The 22,073-nt window shown below is 48.3% G+C and overlaps 2 protein-coding genes and 1 long non-coding RNA gene across 7 annotated transcripts in view; 1 reads left to right on the top strand and 2 right to left on the bottom strand.

Moving 5' to 3' along the window:
• The window catches only part of LOC103178656 (transcription factor Dp-2), a 68,583-nt gene extending 61,304 nt beyond the window's left edge, over positions 1-7,279 (bottom strand). The window contains exon 1 of one of the 3 annotated variants that reach the window (XM_042339282.1): positions 7,224-7,279. The gene's annotated coding sequence lies outside the window, so the exon portion shown is untranslated. Of the gene's footprint in view, positions 1-1,564; positions 1,795-5,541; positions 5,672-7,223 lie in introns of those variants that run through there. The other 2 variants (XM_042339283.1, XM_042339284.1) reach the window with 2 other exon arrangements.
• A 3,515-nt stretch (positions 7,280-10,794) lies between these two features.
• On the top strand, positions 10,795-11,808 carry LOC103178475. Its single transcript, XR_487855.2, has 2 exons — positions 10,795-11,385; positions 11,548-11,808. It is a non-coding gene; the product is annotated as an uncharacterized LOC103178475 (long non-coding RNA).
• Positions 11,809-12,287: 479 nt separating this feature from the next.
• Positions 12,288-22,073, bottom strand: part of gk5 (glycerol kinase 5) — a 30,876-nt gene continuing 21,090 nt past the window's right edge. Inside the window, exons 10-18 of one of the 3 annotated variants that reach the window (XM_042339276.1) lie at positions 21,774-21,834; positions 21,437-21,563; positions 20,562-20,666; positions 19,730-19,824; positions 19,130-19,156; positions 15,573-15,676; positions 14,536-14,595; positions 13,984-14,117; positions 12,288-13,713 (exon numbers count right to left, since the gene is read on the bottom strand). In XM_042339276.1, the coding sequence (XP_042195210.1) occupies positions 13,565-13,713; positions 13,984-14,117; positions 14,536-14,595; positions 15,573-15,676; positions 19,130-19,156; positions 19,730-19,824; positions 20,562-20,666; positions 21,437-21,563; positions 21,774-21,834 (862 nt within the window). In that variant the 3' untranslated portion in view covers positions 12,288-13,564. Of the gene's footprint in view, positions 13,714-13,983; positions 14,118-14,535; positions 14,596-15,572; positions 15,677-19,129; positions 19,157-19,729; positions 19,825-20,561; positions 20,667-21,436; positions 21,564-21,773; positions 21,835-22,073 lie in introns of those variants that run through there. The other 2 variants (XM_042339277.1, XM_042339278.1) reach the window with 2 other exon arrangements.

Genomic DNA, 22,073 nt, shown 5'->3' with positions numbered 1-22,073 from the left:
CAGAATATCCTGTGAAATGGTTTGACACGTCTCCCTGACGTGAAAGGTGCAGTCTCAAATTCAAGCCTTATGAAAGGCATTGGATAAAAATCCAATGCCTTTCATTCCTTGGTGCATGGAATCTGCAAAGCCACCTCTCATGGCATCCCACCCCGTCTCTCTACAGCGCTCGTAAAACCTTACCCTGCGTGAAGGGCGCTGGTCAACTGCAAAGTTCTTGTTGCTGTCTTCCGAGCTATCACTACACTGTACATCTCCCAATGGGGCAGGTACGTCAGGAGAAGCAGAGGCCTTGGAGCAGGCTGCTGTGTGGCTTAAGAGCCGTCAGTTCTGAACAGTCTGCTGCAGTGTACTTGGCACTAATAAAAACAGACCAAAATGGGATGGGAGGGGGGTGCGGGGGGAGGGCGGGGGGCGGGGGGCAGCAGCAACACGTCTCATCATGTAACTCATAGAACCGTGAAATTCATAACATGTACCATCTTTCCTCTTAAATCGGCGACAATGGGCCACCACCTGTCTCAATGTGCTCATTACGCTCAGGGCCCTTTGCCTTTATCCCCTCACTAGCAAAACAGATCAGGGTCCCGTAATCTCAACCTACTTTCATTCGCATCCCAAAATGATTCTCCTCACCCCCCCCGCCCCCACCCACCCCCACCCCTTCCCCGTATCGCCCTCTCCCACCCCCTTGAAACGAGCTGGAGAAATACTTTTGAGCGCATGTGTCCTCACACACACACACACACACACACAGTTGCTAGCAATTGCTGAATGCACTGCCAGTTCTACAACGTTACTTGACTGATTTACACAACTGTCTCCATTCCTCACAATGCATCTTCCTAACAAGAGAATACAGCACTGAAGCATCTGTCGCCCAAGCAAAGAGAGAATGTGGGTTGAAGTGGGGTGGGGGGGGGGGGGGGGAGGGGGGTGGAACGGAGGGGCAGGAAGGGAACTATGCGTAGGAAATTGCAAATTTCACCATCAATAAGCTTTAGAGGTTCTTTTTTCGAAAAAAGTTAAATTACTTCTTAGGAATCTTTAAAGAACCAGCGAAAGAGGAGTTTCAGGCAGTTTCAGATGGTAAATGTTAATTCGCCACTTAGAGGTGCAGTTCACAAAGTTTGATTTCAATGTGAGCTCTTGGTCCACAAGGATTTGTTTTCCCCATTCGGTTTTTGGCCTGACTCACTCGGTAACACTCTCGCCTCAAGTCAGAAAGTTGTATGTTCGATCGACATGTCGGGCCTTTGAGCTCAAGCAGTCTGACATCACGCTTCAAGGCAGTTGCGTCTTTGGGGGAGCCCTGCATTGATGGAGGTGCCGTCCTTCAGATGGGATGCTTAAAAAAAGCTTAGGCCAATGTTCTAGTCTCAAACTTGGAGATACGTTGTGTTTAAGTACAGTGCCTTCTCACAATCTTTGTCAACATCTATAACTCTGCACAACCATCACCTCAGTCCTCGCCAGCCCCCACACTCTCCCTGTTGCAGATTGGAGTGACTTCAAGATCTTCACAATTACTTACAAATCAACTCTCAACCGAGGACCTCCCTACCTCTCCGACCTGCTTACACCACACTCCGCGATCCACCCCCTCGATCAGCTGGCTTCGGCCTCCTACACATCCATCGACCCATCGGTTCCACCGTCAACAGCCATGTTTTAAGTCACGACACCCGAAAACTCTGGATACTTCTGCCTCAATCCCTCAGCCTTGCCAATCTTCAGATGTCAACTGAAGTCGTTCTTCTCTGACCGTGCCTACGGTCACATCCCCTCTCTCCCCAGCTCAGCGTCAAGCTCCGTCAATGTTAAGCGCTCTGAGCCACTATCGAATGAAAGGGCGTGATATAAATGCAGGTTGCTGTTGTTGTAGCCTTTCAAACGGGGCATTAATGTCTATCAACATCTGCTTGTGGTGTGCTATCACAGTGTGTTTTCTTTTCGACGGTAGATGAGGATGCTACAAGGAGTTAAACCCAGCAACTAACGGCAGGTGCATTCTCTATGGTGTGACAGAGAACCTGTGGCTTTCCCAGTTCACTTCACCTCATAACAACATTTCCTCTGCTGGGGTGTCTGTGGCACCAGCGCACGTTATTATTTCGCAGCTGAATGCTTTTGTACTGTCCTTATGTTGATAATATTCCGCCAGGACACAGCGGACTGATGTAAAAAAAATCTCTACTTTCAAGACTAGGGCACCAGCTTAAGGTTTTTTTTAAAAAAAGGTTAAAATGGACAACGTCCTGTACAAACCCCGTAAAGAAAGTTTTTCTGGGGGTCAGCTGGGTGTCTTGACACATGCAGAAACCCATCACCAATCTTAAGAGTATCCAAAGCAGACTGAGAGCTCCACATATGTATGCCAGCTACACATAATAATAATAATCCTCGCATTTCATATAGCGGTTTATCATCTCGTTGAGAAGTCTCAAAGCGCTTTCTGGGAGGAGGTGCGAAACGTGGCAGCCAATTGCACACAGCATCACAACGGTGTCCCGCAAAGGACTGAGTGGCCACATTTTTTTTCTCTCCCGATTGGTACACGGAATACTCTCGAGGTCAGGGACGCAGCCTGTTTACGTAATTACAGAGAGTACTAGGCATTGATGGTGAGGGCCAAGGCTTGGGTGCCTCCAGAGGGTGCGCGCTGGGGATAACTACTGGAGTTCAACCAACGCAGTACAAAATACACAGTCACTACACTTTATAGTAAATCTTGTGAAGCGCTTGATAATGTCCTCCCAGTGTGATAGGCGCCATGTCAAATGCAAGAATTATTATCTAATCACTTTTGCTTCTGGTGCGTGGAATCTTCTCACACGACCTTTCTTTTCCTCCGAGCATCGTCAATACAGAGCATTCAATCGAGGGTCGGGAATGCTTCCGTTTGGCTCCCTGAAGGCAGCACAGCAGATATCACAGGAAGGGTTCAAATGGCCCTCAAATGCAGCTTCTAGTCCTAAACGCAAACTCAACGGGACCGTAAATCAGCTCTGAGCTGTATATTCAAGGTGAAGAAAGAGCGTGCATTTTACGGGAGGGCTTCATCACGTCAAAACACCTCAAAACGCTTCACAGGCAATCACTGACAAATGCAGTGGCTGTATTTGTGGGGGAATGCGACAGCCACTTTGTGCCATTAAGGTCTCATCTCACTTCACGCGATAGGACGCATTTATTCAGCATCGTCAATGGAAGATAGCGCTAATATAATTCCCACAGGTGCAGGTAAAAAAAAACATGTTGCATTGTCACATGTTCTGATTAGGTGCTGTGCATTTCCCCCACACCAATAACACTCTATTTACAGCAACCTGTCAGCCAGGCTCAATCGGTAGCACTCTCACCTCGGAGTCAGCGGGTTGCGAGTTCAAGCCCCACGTCCGGGTTTGAGTTCACGTTGACTGTTCAGGTGGACGTTCAAGCTTCCATGGGTCTACTCAAAAAGAGAAGGGAGCTTCTCCCAGAGTCCTGGCCAACAATCTCCCCCCCACCCCCCCCAGATAAAATTGGTCACTCACTTGATGGCGATTAGGGGCACATAGCTGTATGCAAATTAGCTGCTGCGTTCACCTACAAATATGTAAAGCACTTTGCGATGTTTTGACAACGTGATAAAGTGCTATGTTAAATGCAGGGATTATTATTATTATTATTATTATTATTATTATTATTACCCATGCAGAGGATGGCTGACCCAGTGGTGCTTCCGACAGAATCACCAATGCATTTGTCAGCTAGTTTGGGGGTTGCACAGAAAAGGGACTATTTAGTGCTTGATATTGATGCAACGCACAATTTAAAAAACGGAAGGTTTAAATCGTGAAGCCTTCTTCATAGTTTTATCCAGGAAAAGTCAATGTAGGCTAGGGACAAGCAGTCATGGGCAATCAAAGACCAGACAGATCAACAGGCTCTTTCCGACAGTCAGGAGTGCTAGAGCAGGAGATTCAACCCCAGATATCGATGCAACGCTCCATTAAACAATTTCCTTTATTTTCATGAAGAGTGAAATCGTAACCTAATACTAATACTCGAAAGTAGAGTATTTCTATATTAATTTTTATATTGTATTTTTATTTTTTTACCACTAAATGGTAAAAAAGCAAATGTACCATTTGAAAAGGAAAGGGAGTTTCTCCCGGTATCCTGGCCATCAATTTCACTAGATAAAAATAGTTTGATGGCTATTTGATGGGACATTGCTGAGCGCAAACTGCCTGCCGTGTTCACTTCCAAAATACACATTAAAATAGAAATACTTTACAGGGCATGCTGCGAAACACTCCGAGACATCCTCTCGACACGAAAGGCTCTATGCCAAATGTGAGGACTGTTATATTATTATCCTTTTAATAAGATTAATATGAAGCCACATTCAATTAGGTCAATACAAAAGTGCATAATCTACCTCAATGAACCAGAGTAAGATCTGCCCCAGATTGCTCGAGACGTGACAGCTGTGTTTTGGACTCGGGTACTGTACATATTGTGCGTGACAATGAGGCACAGTCTCTGCTTAAGAGGCCTCGGTGATGAAAAGAGGGGTTGCAAGCCACTCCCAGCAGCTTTCATAAATAAAACCAACTCTGCCTTCCTTCCTCTTACCATCTGCCAAGCGCAGACTTCAATTCTGTTACCCACACACACTGACAACCGGAGAGCACAAACTTCAAACCACTCACTTTAGTTCCACCGCAATTCCTTTTGCATCAGGTCAATGAGAATTAAATGGACCAGAATCACATTATCAGAAAGCTTGTTCTTATTCCAATGCGTTCATATCTAGAAGAAACAATGGCTCTCGATAGCTCACAAGAAAGTTTCTCCGATTCCTGGGTGTGTCAGGAAGACAAAAAAAAAAGTACTCGACACACAGGAATTTTTAGTATTGAATTTCACATATTTGGATTTTTCTTAAAGTAAAGACGTGTTCACTTTTCAAAGCCGAGCAAATCATCTGCCTTGCAAGTCTCAGTCATTTGCAACTCAATCCATCATTTAAACTTTTTTTTGGAAAAAAGAGAGAGATAATGCAATGAATCCTTGGATTTGATGTAGCGCCTTTCACATCGGGAGGATGTCTCAAAGCGTTTCATGGGATATACCGTAAAGTGTTGTAATTGTGGGAGGTCAGGAAAAGACAGATCAAGCAGAAATAGCAAGAGATCGGTGGGGGGGGGGGGGCGGGCGGGGGGGCGGTGGGGGGGAGAGAGAGATAATCCTTGCAATTGATATAGCGCCTTATCACGTCTTCAAGACGTCTTATAGTGCTTCACCGAATATACTGCAAAGGAAACTGTACATTTTGTGGGCAAAACACAACAGCCAATTGCTCACAGCAGTGACCCACAAATGTCAGCTGAATTTCAGTTTGGTTTCTTCGCTCCAGCCCCCACACCCCTTACCGAAGAAAATCTCTTGCCCACTGATGCCGTGTAGCGAGCTCCTTCATTGGAGGCAAAATACAAACAGACCCTTAAACACACGGACGGCAGTGATCAGGCAACACGAGAGATAACTCACCGGCTGTCCAGTAAGTGACAGTCTAGTCACTAACACACACCACTCCTCTGCCCTTCAACTTTGCAGTGGAGAGCAACTTTCCTAACCCTCTGGTTACCAGGGCAGCTCGTTAAATAAAACACATGCATTGCACACGTTAAAAACAGTCACTGTAACAAGGACGAGGGGGGTAGGGGTGGGGGGGAGAGAGAGAAAGAGAGAGAGAGAGAGAGAAAGAGGAACTTTTATAGACATTTAATCTCAAAGACGGATCAGACCAGGCCCATCGATGTACTCAGGTCACAATAAAAGTTGGAAGCAATTTTTTTCCGGGTAAACAGAAACAAAAAGTAGAAGGGATGAGGTTAATAGTTAACTCTCTGCTTAAACCTGTGGCGACTCTGTGCATGTTTCTACCACAGATAATGCCCGTCCGTTTTTCTCTCTTTCACTCCTTCGCACACTCTGAACTCTCTGGCGCTCACTCTCCCACTCCTTTACTGACTCGTTCACTATCGTTCTCTCTCTCTCTCTCTCTCTCTCTCTCTTTCAACTCACTTTTAATCTATTATAATAATCCTTGCGTTCGTTATGGCGCCTTATCACGTCTCCGAGACGTCTCAAAGCGCTTCACGGGATACGCTGTAAAGTGAATTGATTTTATATTTTGTCATTTCTCTCTTTCACTCACTCACTCACTCACTCTCTTTGACTCATTCTCCTACTCCACTCCTTCATTCTCTCTCTCTCTCTCTCTCCCTCTATCTCTCTTTCACTCTCCCACCCCTTCACTCTTTTACTCACTCACTCACTCACTCCCCAATCCATTCTTACTCACTCTTCCTCTTTTACCTTTTCACTCTCTTTCTCTTTCACTCACTGACATTTACTCACTCACTCACTCTCATTCATTTCCTCTTTCTCTCTCTCTTCACTCTTTTACTCACTCACACTCTCTCTCCCTCCCCGATCCATTCTTACTCACACTTCCTTTCCTCCCTTTTACTCTTTCACTCTCTTTCTCTTTCACTCACTGACATTTACTCTCTCACTCACTCTTTCTCATTCATTTTCTCTTTCTCTCTTCACTCTTTTACTCATTCACTCAATCTTTCTCATTCATTTTCTCTTTCTCTCTCTTCACTCACTCACTCACTCACTCGCTCTTTCTCATTCATTTTCTCTTTCTCTCTCTTCACTCTTTCACTCACTCACTCTTTCTCATTCATTTTCTCTCTCTCTTCACTCTTTCACTCACTCACTCACTCACTCTTTCTCATTCATTTTCTCTCTCTCTCTCTCTCTTCACTCTTTCACTCACTCACTCGCTCTTTCTCATTCATTTTCTCTCTCTCTCTCTTCACTCTTTTACTCACTCACTCTTTCTCATTCATTTTCTCTCTCTCTTCACTCTTTCACTCACTCACTCACTCGCTCTTTCTCATTCATTTTCTCTTTCTCTCTCTTCACTCTTTCACTCACTCACTCACTTTCTCATTCATTTTCTCTCTCTCTCTCTCTCTCTCTTCACTCTTCACTCTTTTACTCTCTCCCTCACTCCCCAATCCATTCCTACTCACTCTTCCTGTCCTCCGTTTACCCTTTCACTCTCTTTCTCTTTCTCTCTCAGACTTTTTACTCCCTCACTCCCTCTCCCTCCCTCCCTCCCTCTCTCTCTCCCTCACCCTCTCTCCCTCACTCACCATCTCCCCTGACTGTGCTGTGGCTGTGGCTGTGCTGTGTCGGGGCCTGTGGGCCGCTGTCGGGGCTGATGTCGGGGCTGTCAGTGGAGCCGCTGCCGCTGCCGCCGCCGCCGCCGGGGAGCAGAGGCCAAGGGGGGGGGTGTGGGGGGGGTGTGGGGGGGGAGCGGCAGCCAATAGAAACGTGTGAACTCCCCCCTCACCCCCAACCTTCCCACCGGCTGAGAGGCGGAGATTAGCGGCCCTGAGGGGGTCAGTGTGAGGGGTCAGTGTGAGGGGGTCAGTGTGGGGGGTCAGTGTGAGGGGGTCAGTGTGAGGGGTCAGTGTGAGGGGTCAGTGTAAAGGGGTCAGTGTGAGGGGTCAGTGTGAGGGGGTCAGTGTGGGGGGGTCAGTGTAAAGGGGTCAGTGTGAGGGGGTCAGTGTAAAGGGGTCAGTGTGGGGGGGTCAGTGTGAGGGGGTCTGTGGGGGGGTCAGTGTAAAGGGGTCAGTGTGGGGGGGTCAGTGTGAGGGGGTCAGTGTGAGGGGGTCTGTGGGGGGTCAGTGTGGGGGGTCAGTGTGGGGGGGTCAGTGTAAAGGGGTCAGTGTGGGGGGGTCAGTGTGAGGGGTCAGTGTGAGTGGAGGGGTCAGTGTGAGGGGGTCAGTGTGAGGGGTCAGTGTAAAGGGGTCAGTGTGAGGGGGTCAGTGTGGGGGGTCAGTGTGAGGGGGTCAGTGTGAGGGGTCAGTGTGGGGGGGTCAGTGTAAAGGGGGTCAGTGTGGGGGGGTCAGTGTGAGGGGTCAGTGTGAGGGGAGGGGTCAGTGTGGGGGGAGGGGTCAGTGTGAGGGGTCAGTGTGGGGGGGGTCAGTGTGAGGGGTCAGTGTGGGGGGGTCAGTGTAAAGGGGTCAGTGTGAGGGGGTCAGTGTTGGGGGGTCAGTGTAAAGGGGTCAGTGTGAGGGGGTCAGTGTTGGGGGGTCAGTGTAAAGGGGGTCAGTGTGAGGGGGTCAGTGTTGGGGGGTCAGTGTAAAGGGGGTCAGTGTGAGGGGGTCAGTGTGGGGGGGGTCAGTGTAAAGGGGGTCAGTGTGAGGGGGTCAGTGTGGGGGGGTCAGTGTAAAGGGGGTCAGTGTGGGGGGTCAGTGTGAGGGGGTCAGTGTGGGGGGTCAGTGTGAGGGGGTCAGTGTGGGGGGGGGGGGGTCAGTGTGGGGGTCAGTGTGGGGGGTCAGTGTGGGGGGTCAGTGTGGGGGGTCAGTGTAAAGGGGGTCAGTGTGGGGGGTCAGTGTGGGGGGTCAGTGTAAAGGGGGTCAGTGTGGGGGTCAGTGTGGGGGTCAGTGTCGGGGTCAGTGTGGGGGGGTCAGTGTGGGGGTCAGTGTGGGGGGTCAGTGTAAAGGGGGTCAGTGTGGGGGGTCAGTGTGAGGGGTCAGTGTGGGGGTCAGTGTAAAGGGGGTCAGTGTAAAGGGGGTCAGTGTGGGGGGTCAGTGTGGGGGGGGGGGGGTCAGTGTAAAGGGGGTCAGTGTGGGGGGGTCAGTGTGGGGGGTCAGTGTAAAGGGGGTCAGTGTGGGGGGGTCAGTGTAAAGGGGGTCAGTGTGGGGGGGTCAGTGTAAAGGGGGTCAGTGTGAGGGGGTCAGTGTAAGGGGGGTCAGTGTGGGGGGGGTCAGTGTGAGGGGGTCAGTGTGAGGGGGTCAGTGTGAGGGGGTCAGTGTGAGGGGGTCAGTGTGTGAGGGGGTCAGTGTGAGGGGGTCAGTGTAAAGGGGGTCAGTGTGGGGGGGGTCAGTGTAAAGGGGTCAGTGTGGGGGGGATCAGTGTAAAGGGGGTCAGGGTGAGGGGGTCAGTGTGAGGGGGTCAGTGTGGGGGGGTCAGTGTGGGGGTCAGTGTAAAGGGGGTCAGTGTGGGGGGGGGTCAGTGTGGGGGGGTCAGTGTAAAGGGGGTCAGTGTGGGGGGGTCAGTGTGGGGGGGTCAGTGTAAAGGGGGTCAGTGTGGGGGGTCAGTGTAAAGGGGGTCAGTGTGGGGGGTCAGTGTAAAGGGGGTCAGTGTGGGGGGGGTCAGTGTGAGGGGATCAGTGTGGGGGGTCAGTGTGGGGGGGGGGGTCAGTGTGGGGTGTCAGTGTAAAGGGGGTCAGTGTGGGGGGGTCAGTGTGAGGGGGTCAGTGTGGGGGGTCAGTGTAAAGGGGGTCAGTGTGGGGGGTCAGTGTGAGGGGGTCAGTGTGGGGGGGTCAGTGTGAGGGGAGGGGTCAGTGTGCGGGGTCAGTGTGGGGGTCAGTGTGAGGGGGTCAGTGTAAAGGGGTCAGTGTGGGGGGGGTCAGTGTGAGGGGGTCAGTGTGGGGGGTCAGTGTAAAGGGGGTCAGTGTGGGGGGGTCTGTGTAGAGGGGTCAGTGTAAAGGGGTCAGTGTGGGGGGTCAGTGTGAGGGGATCAGTGTGGGGGGGTCAGTGTAAAGGGGGTCAGTGTGGGGGGGGTCAGTGTAAAGGGGGGTCAGTGTGGGGGGTCAGTGTGGGGGGTCAGTGTAAAGGGGGTCAGTGTGGGGGGGTCAGTGTGGGGGGTCAGTGTGAGGGGTCAGTGTGGGGGGGTCAGTGTGGGGGGGTCAGTGTGGGGGGCGTCAGTGTAAAGGGGGTCAGTGTGGGGGGGCGTCAGTGGTAAAGGGGGTCAGTGTGGGGGGGGGGGTCAGTGTGGGGGGGTCAGTGTGGGGGATCAGTGTGAGGGGTCAGTGTAAAGGGGGGTCAGTGTAAAGGGGTCAGTGTGGGGGGGGTCAGTGTGGGGGGTCAGTGTGGGGGGGGGTCAGTGTGAGGCGGTCAGTGTGGGGGGTCAGTGTGGGGGGGATCAGTGTGAGGGGGTCAGGTTGGGGGGGGTCAGTGTGGGGGGTCAGTGTAAAGGGGGTCAGTGTGGGGGGTCAGTGTAAAGGGGGTCAGTGTGGGGGGGGGTCAGTGTAAAGGGGTCAGTGTGGGGGGGGTCAGTGTGGGAGGGAGTCAGTGTGGAAGGGGGTCAGTGTAAAGGGGGGTCAGTGTGGGGGGTCAGTGTGGGGGGCGTCAGTGTAAAGGGGTCAGTGTGGGGGGGGGAGTCAGTGTGGGAGGGGTCAGTGTGGAGGGCGTCAGTGTAAAGGGGGTCAGTGTGGGGGGGGGTCAGTGTGGGGGATCAGTGTGAGGGGTCAGTGTAAAGGGGGTCAGTGTGGGGGGGGGCAGTGTAAAGGGGGGTCAGTGTAAAGGGGGTCAGTGTGGGGCGTCAGTGTGGGGGGGGGGCAGTGTGGAGGGATCAGTGTAAAGGGGTCAGTGTGTGGGGGGGGTCAGTGTGAGTGGGGGGGTCAGTGTGGGGGGGGTCAGTATAAAGGGGTCAGTGTAAAGGGGGTCAGTGTGGGGGGTCAGTGTAAAGGGGTCAGTGTGGGGGGGGTCAGTGTAAAAGGGGTCAGTGTGGGGGGGTCAGTGTAAAGGGGGTCAGTGTGGGGGTCGTCTGTGTGACAGGGGATTAAGGGGTTGTGGGTCGATTGTTATAGTGATTGTTATAGTGAATGAAGCCCAAATGTAGCAATACTGTGTGTGGTATATAGTACTGTATATTTACACACATACACAGACTACACTGCACAGACAGTACACACACACACAACACACACACACAATGAGAAAGGGCAAAGAGGGGGAAGAGAGTCGCCCTCTCCGCAGACTCTGCACACTGCGGAGGAGCGCGGGAGAGAAACAAACGCTCACGAGGAAGGGCACGGAGCAGGGTAGAGATACAGAGTCACGCGGCGAGAAAGGACGCAGAGAAGAGAGAGACGTACAAAGAAACGGGAAGCTTAAAGAATGCAGCGACGAGGAGCCCAGCCTGAAGTTCTCCCCTCGACCAACCTGTTGTCAGTAGGAGAGATTCCCCTCGCTGAGGGGAAAGAAGCCTCTTACTCAAGTTGCCGGCAGAACGAGTTATCCCAATCCGTGAGGACGGAACGGGCACTAAGTTCGAATAGATTCGATGTGCAATTTCCTCCGGACGAACCGCATTGATGGGCGAGATGCAAATGTGATGGGATTGTTTTGCATTCTTTTAATTTGATCTTTTCTTTGTTCATTATGAATGGTTAAAAAGCCTCTGAAGGTGGAGGACTGGATTGGGAGGAAAGAAATTCCAGAGATTTGAGGTTCAAAGGCGAGAATGAGGTCGAGAAAGCCACTCCACTGGGAAGAAATGGTGCATTTTATACTGAAAGTGGTAAATATTTATTAAACAAACAAACAAAGCAGAAGTACAGGTATCATTCTTATTCCAAAACCCCCAAAGGTTTCATCCTACAAAATAAAATGTGATCTTAAATTGCGGGTGGATTCCACCAAATGACAATCATGATTTTACATTTACAAAATGATCCGACAGGTAATGTTGCAGTGCCCGTCTGTGACAGTTCCAACCCACCAACCGGATGAGATCCAACTTCTCAAAATGAGTACATTTTTCTACAAGGACATCAGATCCACATTTGGAAACGAGTGTTCATTTTCAGCAGACCCGGCGGAAACAAAATGCAGCTTTCGGGGTAAATTGCATTCACCGGACCTTCACAAAGTGGACGCTGAACTGGCCTCATTCCTTGCTTATGAGCTTTTAAGATATGAATAAAATTACGGGTCAAGACTATTTTTGCACAATGTTTATTTGGTTGACATCACAAATACGCAGCATTTTGGATAGCACATCCTGTGCGTTTAAAGCTCCCCCTTCCCAACACTCACATGCACGCACAAGAAAGGTCTGGTCACTACCTGCACAGTGTCCATTTTTGCCAACATTCAGGTGAATACATCCCCTATCAATTCAATACTGTGACCATTGAGGGAATGAAGTTATTCTCTTTTGGCCTTTATAACTGTTCTGCACATTATTTCCCCGCACAAACAGGCAATGTGTCCGAGGCCATGACTAGCAGCGAAACCCGACAGAGCAGCACAACAATGGTTTTGCTCAACCAAAAGTTAACCGCGTAAAATCAAAAATATTGCATCAGAGTCTGATCTCACGTACCCAAGTCATCAGGAAAGTGTGGGGCAAAAGATTAGGCACCTCACACATTAGAGAGGAAAGCTTCAATCCAGCCTGAGCAGCGTTCCAACCTTTCCCTCTGACACTGCCCAACATTTGCTCAGGCACCAGCCCAATGATCAGAAATAGCACAATTCATAGCACAGGGATTTGAATCCACATGGGTCTTCTGCAGGCAAAGAATGATTGGCTTTTGTGCTGCATCACAACACACTCCTCCTTCTCTGCCCCCCTGCCACCCTCCCCATCCACCAAAAGGTCCTTTTAAGGATCCACTGTAAACACAAAAGTTTAGTGAAATTCCACATTGTGGTTAGGTCAGGACCCTAAATAAACCAAAAAACATCTTCTATGTGTTATTGGTCAGAAACAGGCATCGGTCAAGTGTGAATGGTTAGTTCAGTGCTTCAAAGAAGTATCATAACTCAATTTTGTAACACCCCCATAAATTTACATCAATATTTCAGTGATGCAATTTCCCAGGAAGCTGGAGTTCAACAATTTTGAAAACGACTTCAATGAGATGAGGACATTCTAAAGTTCTGTCAATGTGAAAGTAGCAAGCGCAAAACATGGCCCAGGTTATGTAAAAAGAGGTTGGTTAACTTATTGAGTCATAGTAGTGTATTTAAAACCCATCTGAATGAAAACGGTTCATCTACCCTGACACTTTTCACCCATCAGTCTATAAAAACACTGCTTTACAATTTTGACATATAATGGAGGTTAAACGTGTTTTTTTTAATGGAAATAAGTTCAATAAAAAAACTAATAAGGCACACACCGGTGTTTTGTAGTTGATCATTCTGCAGAGTTTACTTTGGTTGGCTGTTAATAATAGACAGTGTAATTTGTTCTAAAACTCTTAATTCTTTCAAAATATTGATCTGGAATATTACTAATGATAGAGGGCAGCTGGGCACCAAATCACCCGGTCAATTGATCAAGGCTCAACAATGCAGGTCAAAAATTTTCAGCTCCTGCTGGATTGAAATAAATGTGGCCAGTTTTACTGGGTTGTTGCATACAAGTACCCTGGAATGCTAGGACCAGTAGGAAGTCACAATGTCCTACATTGTCTTAGATATTGGCCCCTTTTGCTATAGGCACTGAATAGTTTTATGGTACAAAAGGATTGCATTCACCCCCAAAACCTACGACACATTTGAAAATCATGGCAACCGTTCACCTCATTGTGGTGAGTGTTATTTAAGGGAGAGTACTTTTTTTTAATATAAAACAAAAGGGAACCGTATTTGGAACATCTACAAAAGAGAATGAAAACTTGGGAGGTCACTGTTGTGTCTTATTCAAGTAAAACTTCAGGAACATCAAAGTTCCCCTATTCCTGCTTTTACGTTTGGCAATACCAATGCATGGAACGTTTGATGGCCTTTTCCCACTTATCTACGATTAGGTCGTAGACTGGCAGGGCATCTCGAGGGTTGTAAACCTTTTCCACCATTCTTAGTTTCTTCACCTCTGCTTTGCTGTCCCAGAACCCTGCAACACAAATCAATTAAAGGTAATGCAGAGGGGGAAAATATCATTGGGGCTGAGAAAAACAGCCCTTAAACTCTGTCTACTTACAATCAATCCCTGAACATAGGTCTCCCCAGCATTGAGGTATCAGCCTAGATCGAGTTCAAAATCCTAACGTGGGGTTTGAACCCACAACCTTTGGACTGAGAGGCAAGAGCGCTACCAATTGAACCAGATGCAGGCTGGCAAGACCCTGCTTATACAAAGAAATAAATACTATTTTTGACATACCGATTGCGAGACCAGCTAAAAATGCTGCCCCCAGACTGGACATATCTGAACATTGAGGTTTCTCGATTTTACAGGTGAGTAGATCTGAAGTGAGCTGCATGACAAATCCATTGTTGCTTATGCCTCCATCTGCCCTGTGTGTAACATGGCAAACATTTCAAATCAGAATGGAAAGAGTGCTCACGATCAAAGAACAGCCATTATGTCAAACATTCAGCCGAGCTGTCGTCCACATTAGAGAAAAAGGTAGTGTACTTATTGCATTGCAGTAGCTCAACAACAGCTTGCATTTACATAGCATCCGAGAGCGCTTGACAGTGGTGGAGCACAACACCAAGCTGAGGGGAAGGTGACTCTAGGTACGGCCAAAGAGGAAGCTCTTCAGGCTGAAAATGGGGAAGGAGGGGATAAGGCAGTGGGATAGAGGGAGAGTATTCTGGAGTTCAAAGCAAAAGCTTATATTTTTCTCTCTTCATTCTCCTTATTTCTTCTGCTCTCCCCCTTTCATTAGAGAATTGGAAGCCACAGCAAACAGACACTTAGTCAACGTACCTGACGTAGGTCACAGGAATTTGTGTTTCTTTCAGCATTGTGGTGTACAGTTGTTTGTTCCTAGAAGGAAACAGTAAAAGGACTTATATCAATACGAGTGAGAGTTAGCAAATTATGTGCAAGAGGAAAGATGGCAGCACAGATACTGCTCCACAGGCACAGGATGGTATTGGAATCCAATCTTAACCAAGATGAGAGGAAATAATAATAATAATAGCAATAACAAAGCAGACAGCGAGTCAGGCTGCTAGGGTCATGCCATTAGCAAATGGGTAAGATTTTAGCAAATCAGGGACAGTCTAATCATAGAGACCCCATGGTATATTTGGTACAGCGCCTTTCACATCGGGAGGACATCCCAAAGACTTCACAGAATATATCGTAAAGTACAGTGACTGTTTTGTAGGTGAATGTGGCAGCCAATTTTCACCCAACAATGTCCCCACAAACAGCCATGAAGTGAATGACCAATGTTATTTGGGGAGGGTGGTGGGGGGAATTGTTGGCCAAGGCACCAAGAGAAAGAAACTCCCTTCTTCCTTCAGGTAGGAAGGATTTTTAAAGTCCACCTGAACAGGCAATGACAGGGCCTCAGTTTAACATCTCACTCTGGAGCTCCATCCCACGGTCCTTCGCCTAACTTCCTCCCTTGCATCCTTCAAGGCCGGACTCAAGACTCTTCTTTTCGTCCATGGCTTTGGTCTTCCTCCCACCTCTCTGCCTTCCCACCACCCCTGCCCCATGCTCGGGCCCCAACATCTGATTGTACAGCGCTTTTGGACGTCCTCCCGATGTGAAAGGCGCTCTTTAAATGTAATTTAGTTGTTGTTGTCACCTCCAATGATGCAGAGCACCCCCAGCACTGCATAAGAGTGTCATCTTAGACTCTATGAATTCTAAGTCCTGATGTGCGGCTTGCACCCACAAACATCTGACTTGGAGGTGAGAGTGCTACTTAACTGACTCAGGCTGACACAATGTTAGACAGACAGTGGAATGCTACTCCCTCCCAGCTTTACTAACCCACTTTTCTATACCTGAATGCTATGGACTCAAGTATTGCTCGGATTAGATGATTTTTGGTTGTTGAAGGCTTCAGTCCCATAAACGATGCACAGGCATAAGGATCATTCACAGGAACCTGACGAGGAAACAATTTATACAAAGACTTTTTTTTAAAAAAAGCAGACAAATACAAGTACATTTAGAGCAAATAATAATCCTTGTATTTGATATAGTGCCTTTCATGTTGGGAGGTTTGGAACGTAGGCCATTCAGCTCCTCGAGCTATTCTATAAGATCATGGCTGATCTGTATCTCAAGTCCAATTACCTGCCGTTGCCCCATAACCCTTGATATCTTCATTTAACAGGAATCTATCCACCTTAGTCTTGAAAATTTGAATGGATCCAGCATCCACTTGTAGAGTGAATTGACAGTATATTTTGTGGGTGAAAGACGGCAGCCAATTGTGCACAGCAGTGTTCCACAAACAGTCGAGGATTGAGTGTCCCATTTATTGGAAGGGATCATTGCTCCCGGAAAGCGATTCATCAATCGACTAACAACTGGATTCCTACTTTACAATATACAACAACAACAAGATTCCATTTATTGAGCGCCTTTCACGTCGGGAGGACGTCCCAAGGCGCTGTACAGTTGGGTCAGGACCCAAGCAAGGGGGAAATGGTCAGGGTGAGGGGAGGGAAGGGAGGGAGCGAGGAGGGGGTAGAGAGTCGAGAGGGGAGCTGAAGGCACGGTCAAAGAGAAAGGTCTCGAGACTGGCCTTGAAGGAGGAAAGGGAGGAGGCAAGGCGAAGGCACTGGGGGATAGAGTTCCAGAGCCTAGGGGCTGAGAGGCTGAAGGCCCGTCCACCGATGGTAGGGCGGTTGGGGCGGGGGATGTGCAGTAGACCGGAGCCAGAGGAACGGAGGGTATGGGCGGGTAGGTAGGGGGATAGTAGGTTGGAGAGGTAGGAGGGAGCAATGCCGTGAATGGCCTTGTAGGTGAGGATGAGGATCTAGAATTCGATCCTCTAAGGGATGGGGAGCCAGTGGAGGCGAGCGAGGGTGGGAGTGATGTGGTCCGAAGCCTGGTGCGGGACAGTACACGAGCTGCAGAGTTCTGAATGACCTGCAGCTTGTGGAGGGAGGTGGCGGGAAGGCCGGCGAGGAGAGAGTTCCCATAGTCCAGCCTTGAGGTGATAAAGGCGTGGACCAGAGTTTCAGCAGCGTGAGGGGTGAGGTAGTGCCGTAGTCTGGCGACATTCCGGAGGTGATGGAAGGCGGTGCCAGTTGTGGCGCGGATATGAGGGAGAAAGGACAGCTCAGGGTCGAACAGAACACCGAGGTTCCTGACTGGCTTTGAGAGGTGGAGAGTGCAGCCTTGGATGCTGATGCTGTCAGCGCCTGAGGTGCGGAGGCGCTGACGTGAGCCAATCAGGAGGGCCTCAGTTTTACGCACATTGAGCTGGAGAAAGTTCTCTCTCGTCCAGGACTCGATGTCGGAGAGGCAGCTGTCAGGACATCGGTGGTCGTGGAGTTGAGGGTAGAGGAGGAAAGGTAGAGTTGGGTGTCATCCGCATACATGTGGAAGTTAACCCCATGTCTGCGGATGATGTCACCAAGGGGGAGCATATAGAGGATGAATAGGAGGGGACCGAGGACAGAGCCTTGAGGGACACCGCACGAGACAGTGCGGGGGCTGGAGGAAAAGCCGTTGGTAGAAACAAAATGAAGACGGTGGGAGAGGTACGACCTAAACCAATCAAGGACAGGGCCTTGAAGGTTTAGGTGGGAGGACGGCGGTGGAGGAGGATAGCATGGTCGACCGTATCGAATGCTGCCGATAGGTCGAGGAGGACGAGGAGGCAGAGGGAGCCCTGGTCACAGATGGTCAGGATGTCATTGGTGACCTTGACCAGGGCAGTTTCTGTGCTATGGGCAGCACGGAAACCCGACTGAAGGGGTTCGAATAGTGAATGGTTGGAGAGGAAAGAGCGCAGCTGGGAGGCGACAACTCGTTCCAGGACCTTGGACAGGAAGGGGAGGTTGGAGATGGGCCGGTAGCTTGATAGCTGCGACGCATCAAGGGAGGGTTTTTTCAAGGTGGGAGTGATGGTGGCAGTTTTTAAGGGAATGGGAACAGAGCCAGAGGAGAGGGACAGGTTGACGATGTCTGTGATATGTGGGGCAAGGAGGTGGAGCTGGGAGATAAGGAGTGGAGTGGGGATGGGGTCAAGGGAGCAGGTGGTGGGTTTCAGGGATAGGATGAGTTTGGTGACAGAGGGTGGGGAAACGGGTACGAAAGTGTGTAGGGGAGGATGGGTAGGAGTCGGAGTGTGGGAGGGAAGGGGTGGGTGGTGGGTGGATGTTGGAGGGGAAGTGACCGCGGAGCGAATTCCCTTGATTTTGGATTCAAGGAAATCCAGCATCTCCTCGCAGTAAAGGTTGGAGGAGATGACCTGCGCGGGGTGGCTGGGGGGACGGAGGAGTTGGGATGTGGTGGAGTAGAGTAGCCTGGGGTTGTCCTTCGCCTCCAGGATTATCCTGGAGTAGAAGGACGATTTGGCCGAGGCTAGAGTGGAGCGGTAGATTTTGAGGAGGTCCAGCCAGATTTGTCGCTGGACCGTTAGGCCAGATTTGACCCAGGTGCGTTCAGCAGTCCGCACTTCGGTCTTCAGTGAGCGGAGGTGGGTGATGAACCAGGGGGAGGAGCGAGAGTAGGAGACAGTACGGGAGGTGATGGGGGCAAGAGTGTCAAGTGAGGAGGAGAGGGTGTTGTGGAGGAGGGTGAGAGCAGAAGAGGGGTCCAACCGGGTTGCTAGGTAAAGCTTTAATGTTGCAACCATCCTATTCTCCTTCCTTTTTGCTTCCCCCTCATCTCTCCCTCAACTCCTTTCCACTGGCTCAAAAATGAAATTTGATTATAACCCACACAAAAAGGTCCATGCTGGAATAATAATCATTTCATTTGGTACAGTGCCTTTCACATCAGGAGGATGTCCCAAAACATTTCACAGGATATCTTATAAAATGGAGTAACTGTATACCTTGTGTACAAATGCAGCAGCCAATTTGCACGCAGCAACATCCCGCTTGGACCAGTTTTATCTGCGGGATTGTTGCCTAGTACAGGTGCAAAAAAGCTATTTCACATTATATACAAGGACCATCAAACTCTGCTTTAATCCGATTTACCCCAGTAAACACCACTTGTTATTCAGTGATAGTGGAGAGTCAACGGTGTGCGCTCACGCTGGTTCCGGGGAATGTGTGCATGCCCAATGCGATATCAGTACAGCTGGTTGGCTCTTGGGAATGTCCCTGCATCGCAATGTGCACGCGTTCCTGGAACTGACAGTGCGGTGGGCGGCATTATTGAGGTGCACACATCACATTGCAGCTGTCCTTGGTATTTTGATCTGTGAGGGTCCTTGTTTTTTTTTAAGAATGTCTGGTTATTATCTGCCTTGAATTAGAGAATTTGGCACAACCAAATAATCCCAATTTTTCACTACATTTTATTGTGTGGATTAAGAATAGACTTCAATGGTCCTCAATTCTAACTTATCCCCTTGTCTGCAGCTCCTTACCTTACCCCTTAATCCTTGACTTTGAACCTATTAGAAACAGCCATTGTAATTTTGTACTCAAACATTTTTTCAGACTAGCAAAATTCTGTATCTTATAAGCCTGCGAGAGTAACATTTCCGCAACACAATGGAACTCTTCTCACATAATGTGGGAGTCAAAACTAAGACCCTCATTCAAGCAGTCAGACAGACACATCCAGGAATTGCCATCTGCAAATCCTTTTGCAAATCGGACCCACACATTAATAAATAGTTGTTCGATCTGAACATTTAACCCAGGCAGATCTACAGTTCTCCAATGCACTGATGATGACAGCCCAGCCAGCCTGGCTCATCAGCAAGACTTGGAAGGGCAGAGCGGTCACTGGGGTCAGGGACCCATCCCACTCAGCTCCCATTAACCTTGCAAACGAAAGCCCTAACAGTTAGGGTGGTCCTAGCTGGACAAGCAGCAAGAAATTTCATTCTTTTTGCTGGAGTCACAGCCGGATTGGACTTCAGCAATGGAGTCTAATGTGGACAGTCAGATGCATCTCCTTCTACTGTTTTCAGTACAGATTAAATTGAAGCAAATGAGTGTTGTGGTATTTGCTAACGTACCTGCAATCCACTGAACGACGGGACAAAAAAGACACCATCTGAATCCTGCACCTCCTGAGCCATCTTTTCTGTTTCACTGGGATCAGAGAAGAAACCTAGCAAAAGCCCAAAATGAATAATAATAACCCTTGCATTAGATATAATGCTTTATCATGTCACTGAGACGTCTCAAAGCTTTTCACAGAATATATTGTAAAATGAATTGACTATTTTCTGGGCGAGTTGATAAAAATAAAAAAACAGACAAAAAGAAAAAAAACATTGACAAAAAGAAAAAAAACATTGCAATCAATCCAGCAAAGTCTCTTCTCTCTGAATCTACTCCAAGGGATTACAGCCCGTGGGCAGCTTTGTTACAAGCACTGGTCCATGATTTATATATACAGAATGATTTATCATTCATAATAATCCTTGCATTGATTATCCTTCCTCAAACGTTGCTGCGTCATCTTCAAGCACTTCACAAGATATACTATGAAACTGTGCGACTATTTTTTTCCTGGGTGAAATTCATCAATTCATCAGCCTGACAGACTAATGGGACGGGGTTGCTCAATAACTGTCACAACCAAGGGGACAGGAGAAAGAGCAATTTCCTTGCAAACACAAGGGTGGGAATAAAAGGCAAAACAGAAATAGGATACTGGAACAATTTTGATTTCATTTGAAAAGAATCAATCTATTTTGTAAGATACCACCAAACACATTCTGTACACAAGCACAATTTAATTTAAGCAGCTCAATAAATCGGTGCTTTTGCTCAGACTCCGAGAGGAGAGAGAGAGAAAGAAAGAGAGAGAAAAATAGACCAAAGTTACAAAAAAAATCTTACCCAGTCCTTTTGCCCATTTGATCACAATGCCCGTATCAGCAGAGTTTCCTTCTGCTAAATACGTAATCTCTGGTCCAATTTTCCATGCCACTAACGGATAAAGGCCTAAGAGAATAAAACACACCATCAGTTTTCAGACTGCAACTATGAACATTTACCAGTGGGAATATTACACATTTCAGTCTCTGGCAACCATTCCAATTACATATGGCCAACTCCTCAAGGCCATTGGTAGCCAAAACTATTTTTAACTCAAGTGAGTGGGAAGGAAGAGAGAGAGAGAGAGAAAGAAAAGAGTAGGGAGGATAAGTGGGTGGTGGAAGCAGATTTGATAGGAGCTTTCAAAAGGGAATTAGATAGATACTTGAAAAGGAAACATATGTAGGGGTATGGGGTAAGAATGGGGGAGTGGGACTAGTTGGTAGCTCTTTCAAAGAGCCAGCACAGGCACGATGGGCCGAATGACCTCCTTCTGTGCTGTCGATTCTATAATTCTACTTTCAAGTGTGAGGATCAGTTAAGGCTCTCTGAATGTAGGCAAGTCAGAGAATAGACAGAGGCAATGCAGCAAACACAACAAAGAAGCTCAAGTACTGAAACTAACCGAGGAGCAAACTGAAACGGGATCACAGTCGCTGAAATAGCATCACTCACATGCATTAGTTTTCATACATACATGCACAGAAACTGTTTTATTCCGTTTCAGTCTCCTGATGGCTACTGTAATGCCGGCTACTAACAGCCTGGCTAGTTTATGTACGACAACATCTGCACTGAAGGGTGGTCACATAATCACTGCTCGTTTGGAGTGGTGACACGCAGCATTATACAGATTTCCATTTTGCGAGATATTAGACTAAGATTTGCCTCTGTACCCGACACAGATGCATGAGGCTTGGTTCCAGTGTTGATGGACAGGAAAGTGCCCGACCCCATGGTGAGCTTCACATCTCCGATGTCAAAGCAACATTCTCCAAACATGGCTGATTGCTGATCGGCGACCTGCAAGGAGGTGAATATCGTTAATATGTACACCACACACACAATAGTGTAAATCAATACATTACAAGCATTGGTATGAATCAACAATACTGAACAAAAATATTAAACTATATATATATTTTCATATCAGAGATTAAGTTTGCAATTACCCCCATTCTCTGCGCCCCCACCACCCCACACACACAATACTCAATGTATCACGATACTCACCAAAGCAGTTATTGGAATGGATACACCAAAAATGCTGGAGTCAGTTAAACCAAAGTTGTGACTAAAATATTAAAAGAAAAGTTATTTCAAAACTTTATCCTCAGTCGCTTCAATCCTCTTCTCTCACTCCAGCCCAAAATCACCTTCAGTCAAATGCTCTGAAAATATCACTCACTGTGCAAACATAAGCATGAAGAAGCTATTATATCTCTATTTCACAACTTCCTATAAAACTCCTTTCTTTCCAAAAGACAGGAACCCCACTTCACTGGCTCCACTGGGTATATTAAAACATCTATA

This window comes from Callorhinchus milii, unplaced genomic scaffold (assembly GCF_018977255.1).
Source record: "Callorhinchus milii isolate IMCB2004 unplaced genomic scaffold, IMCB_Cmil_1.0 Scaffold11, whole genome shotgun sequence".
Taxonomy (NCBI): domain Eukaryota; kingdom Metazoa; phylum Chordata; class Chondrichthyes; order Chimaeriformes; family Callorhinchidae; genus Callorhinchus; species Callorhinchus milii.
Note: the sequence above shows the minus strand (reverse complement) of the source record. Positions and strands in the feature narration are given on the sequence as shown.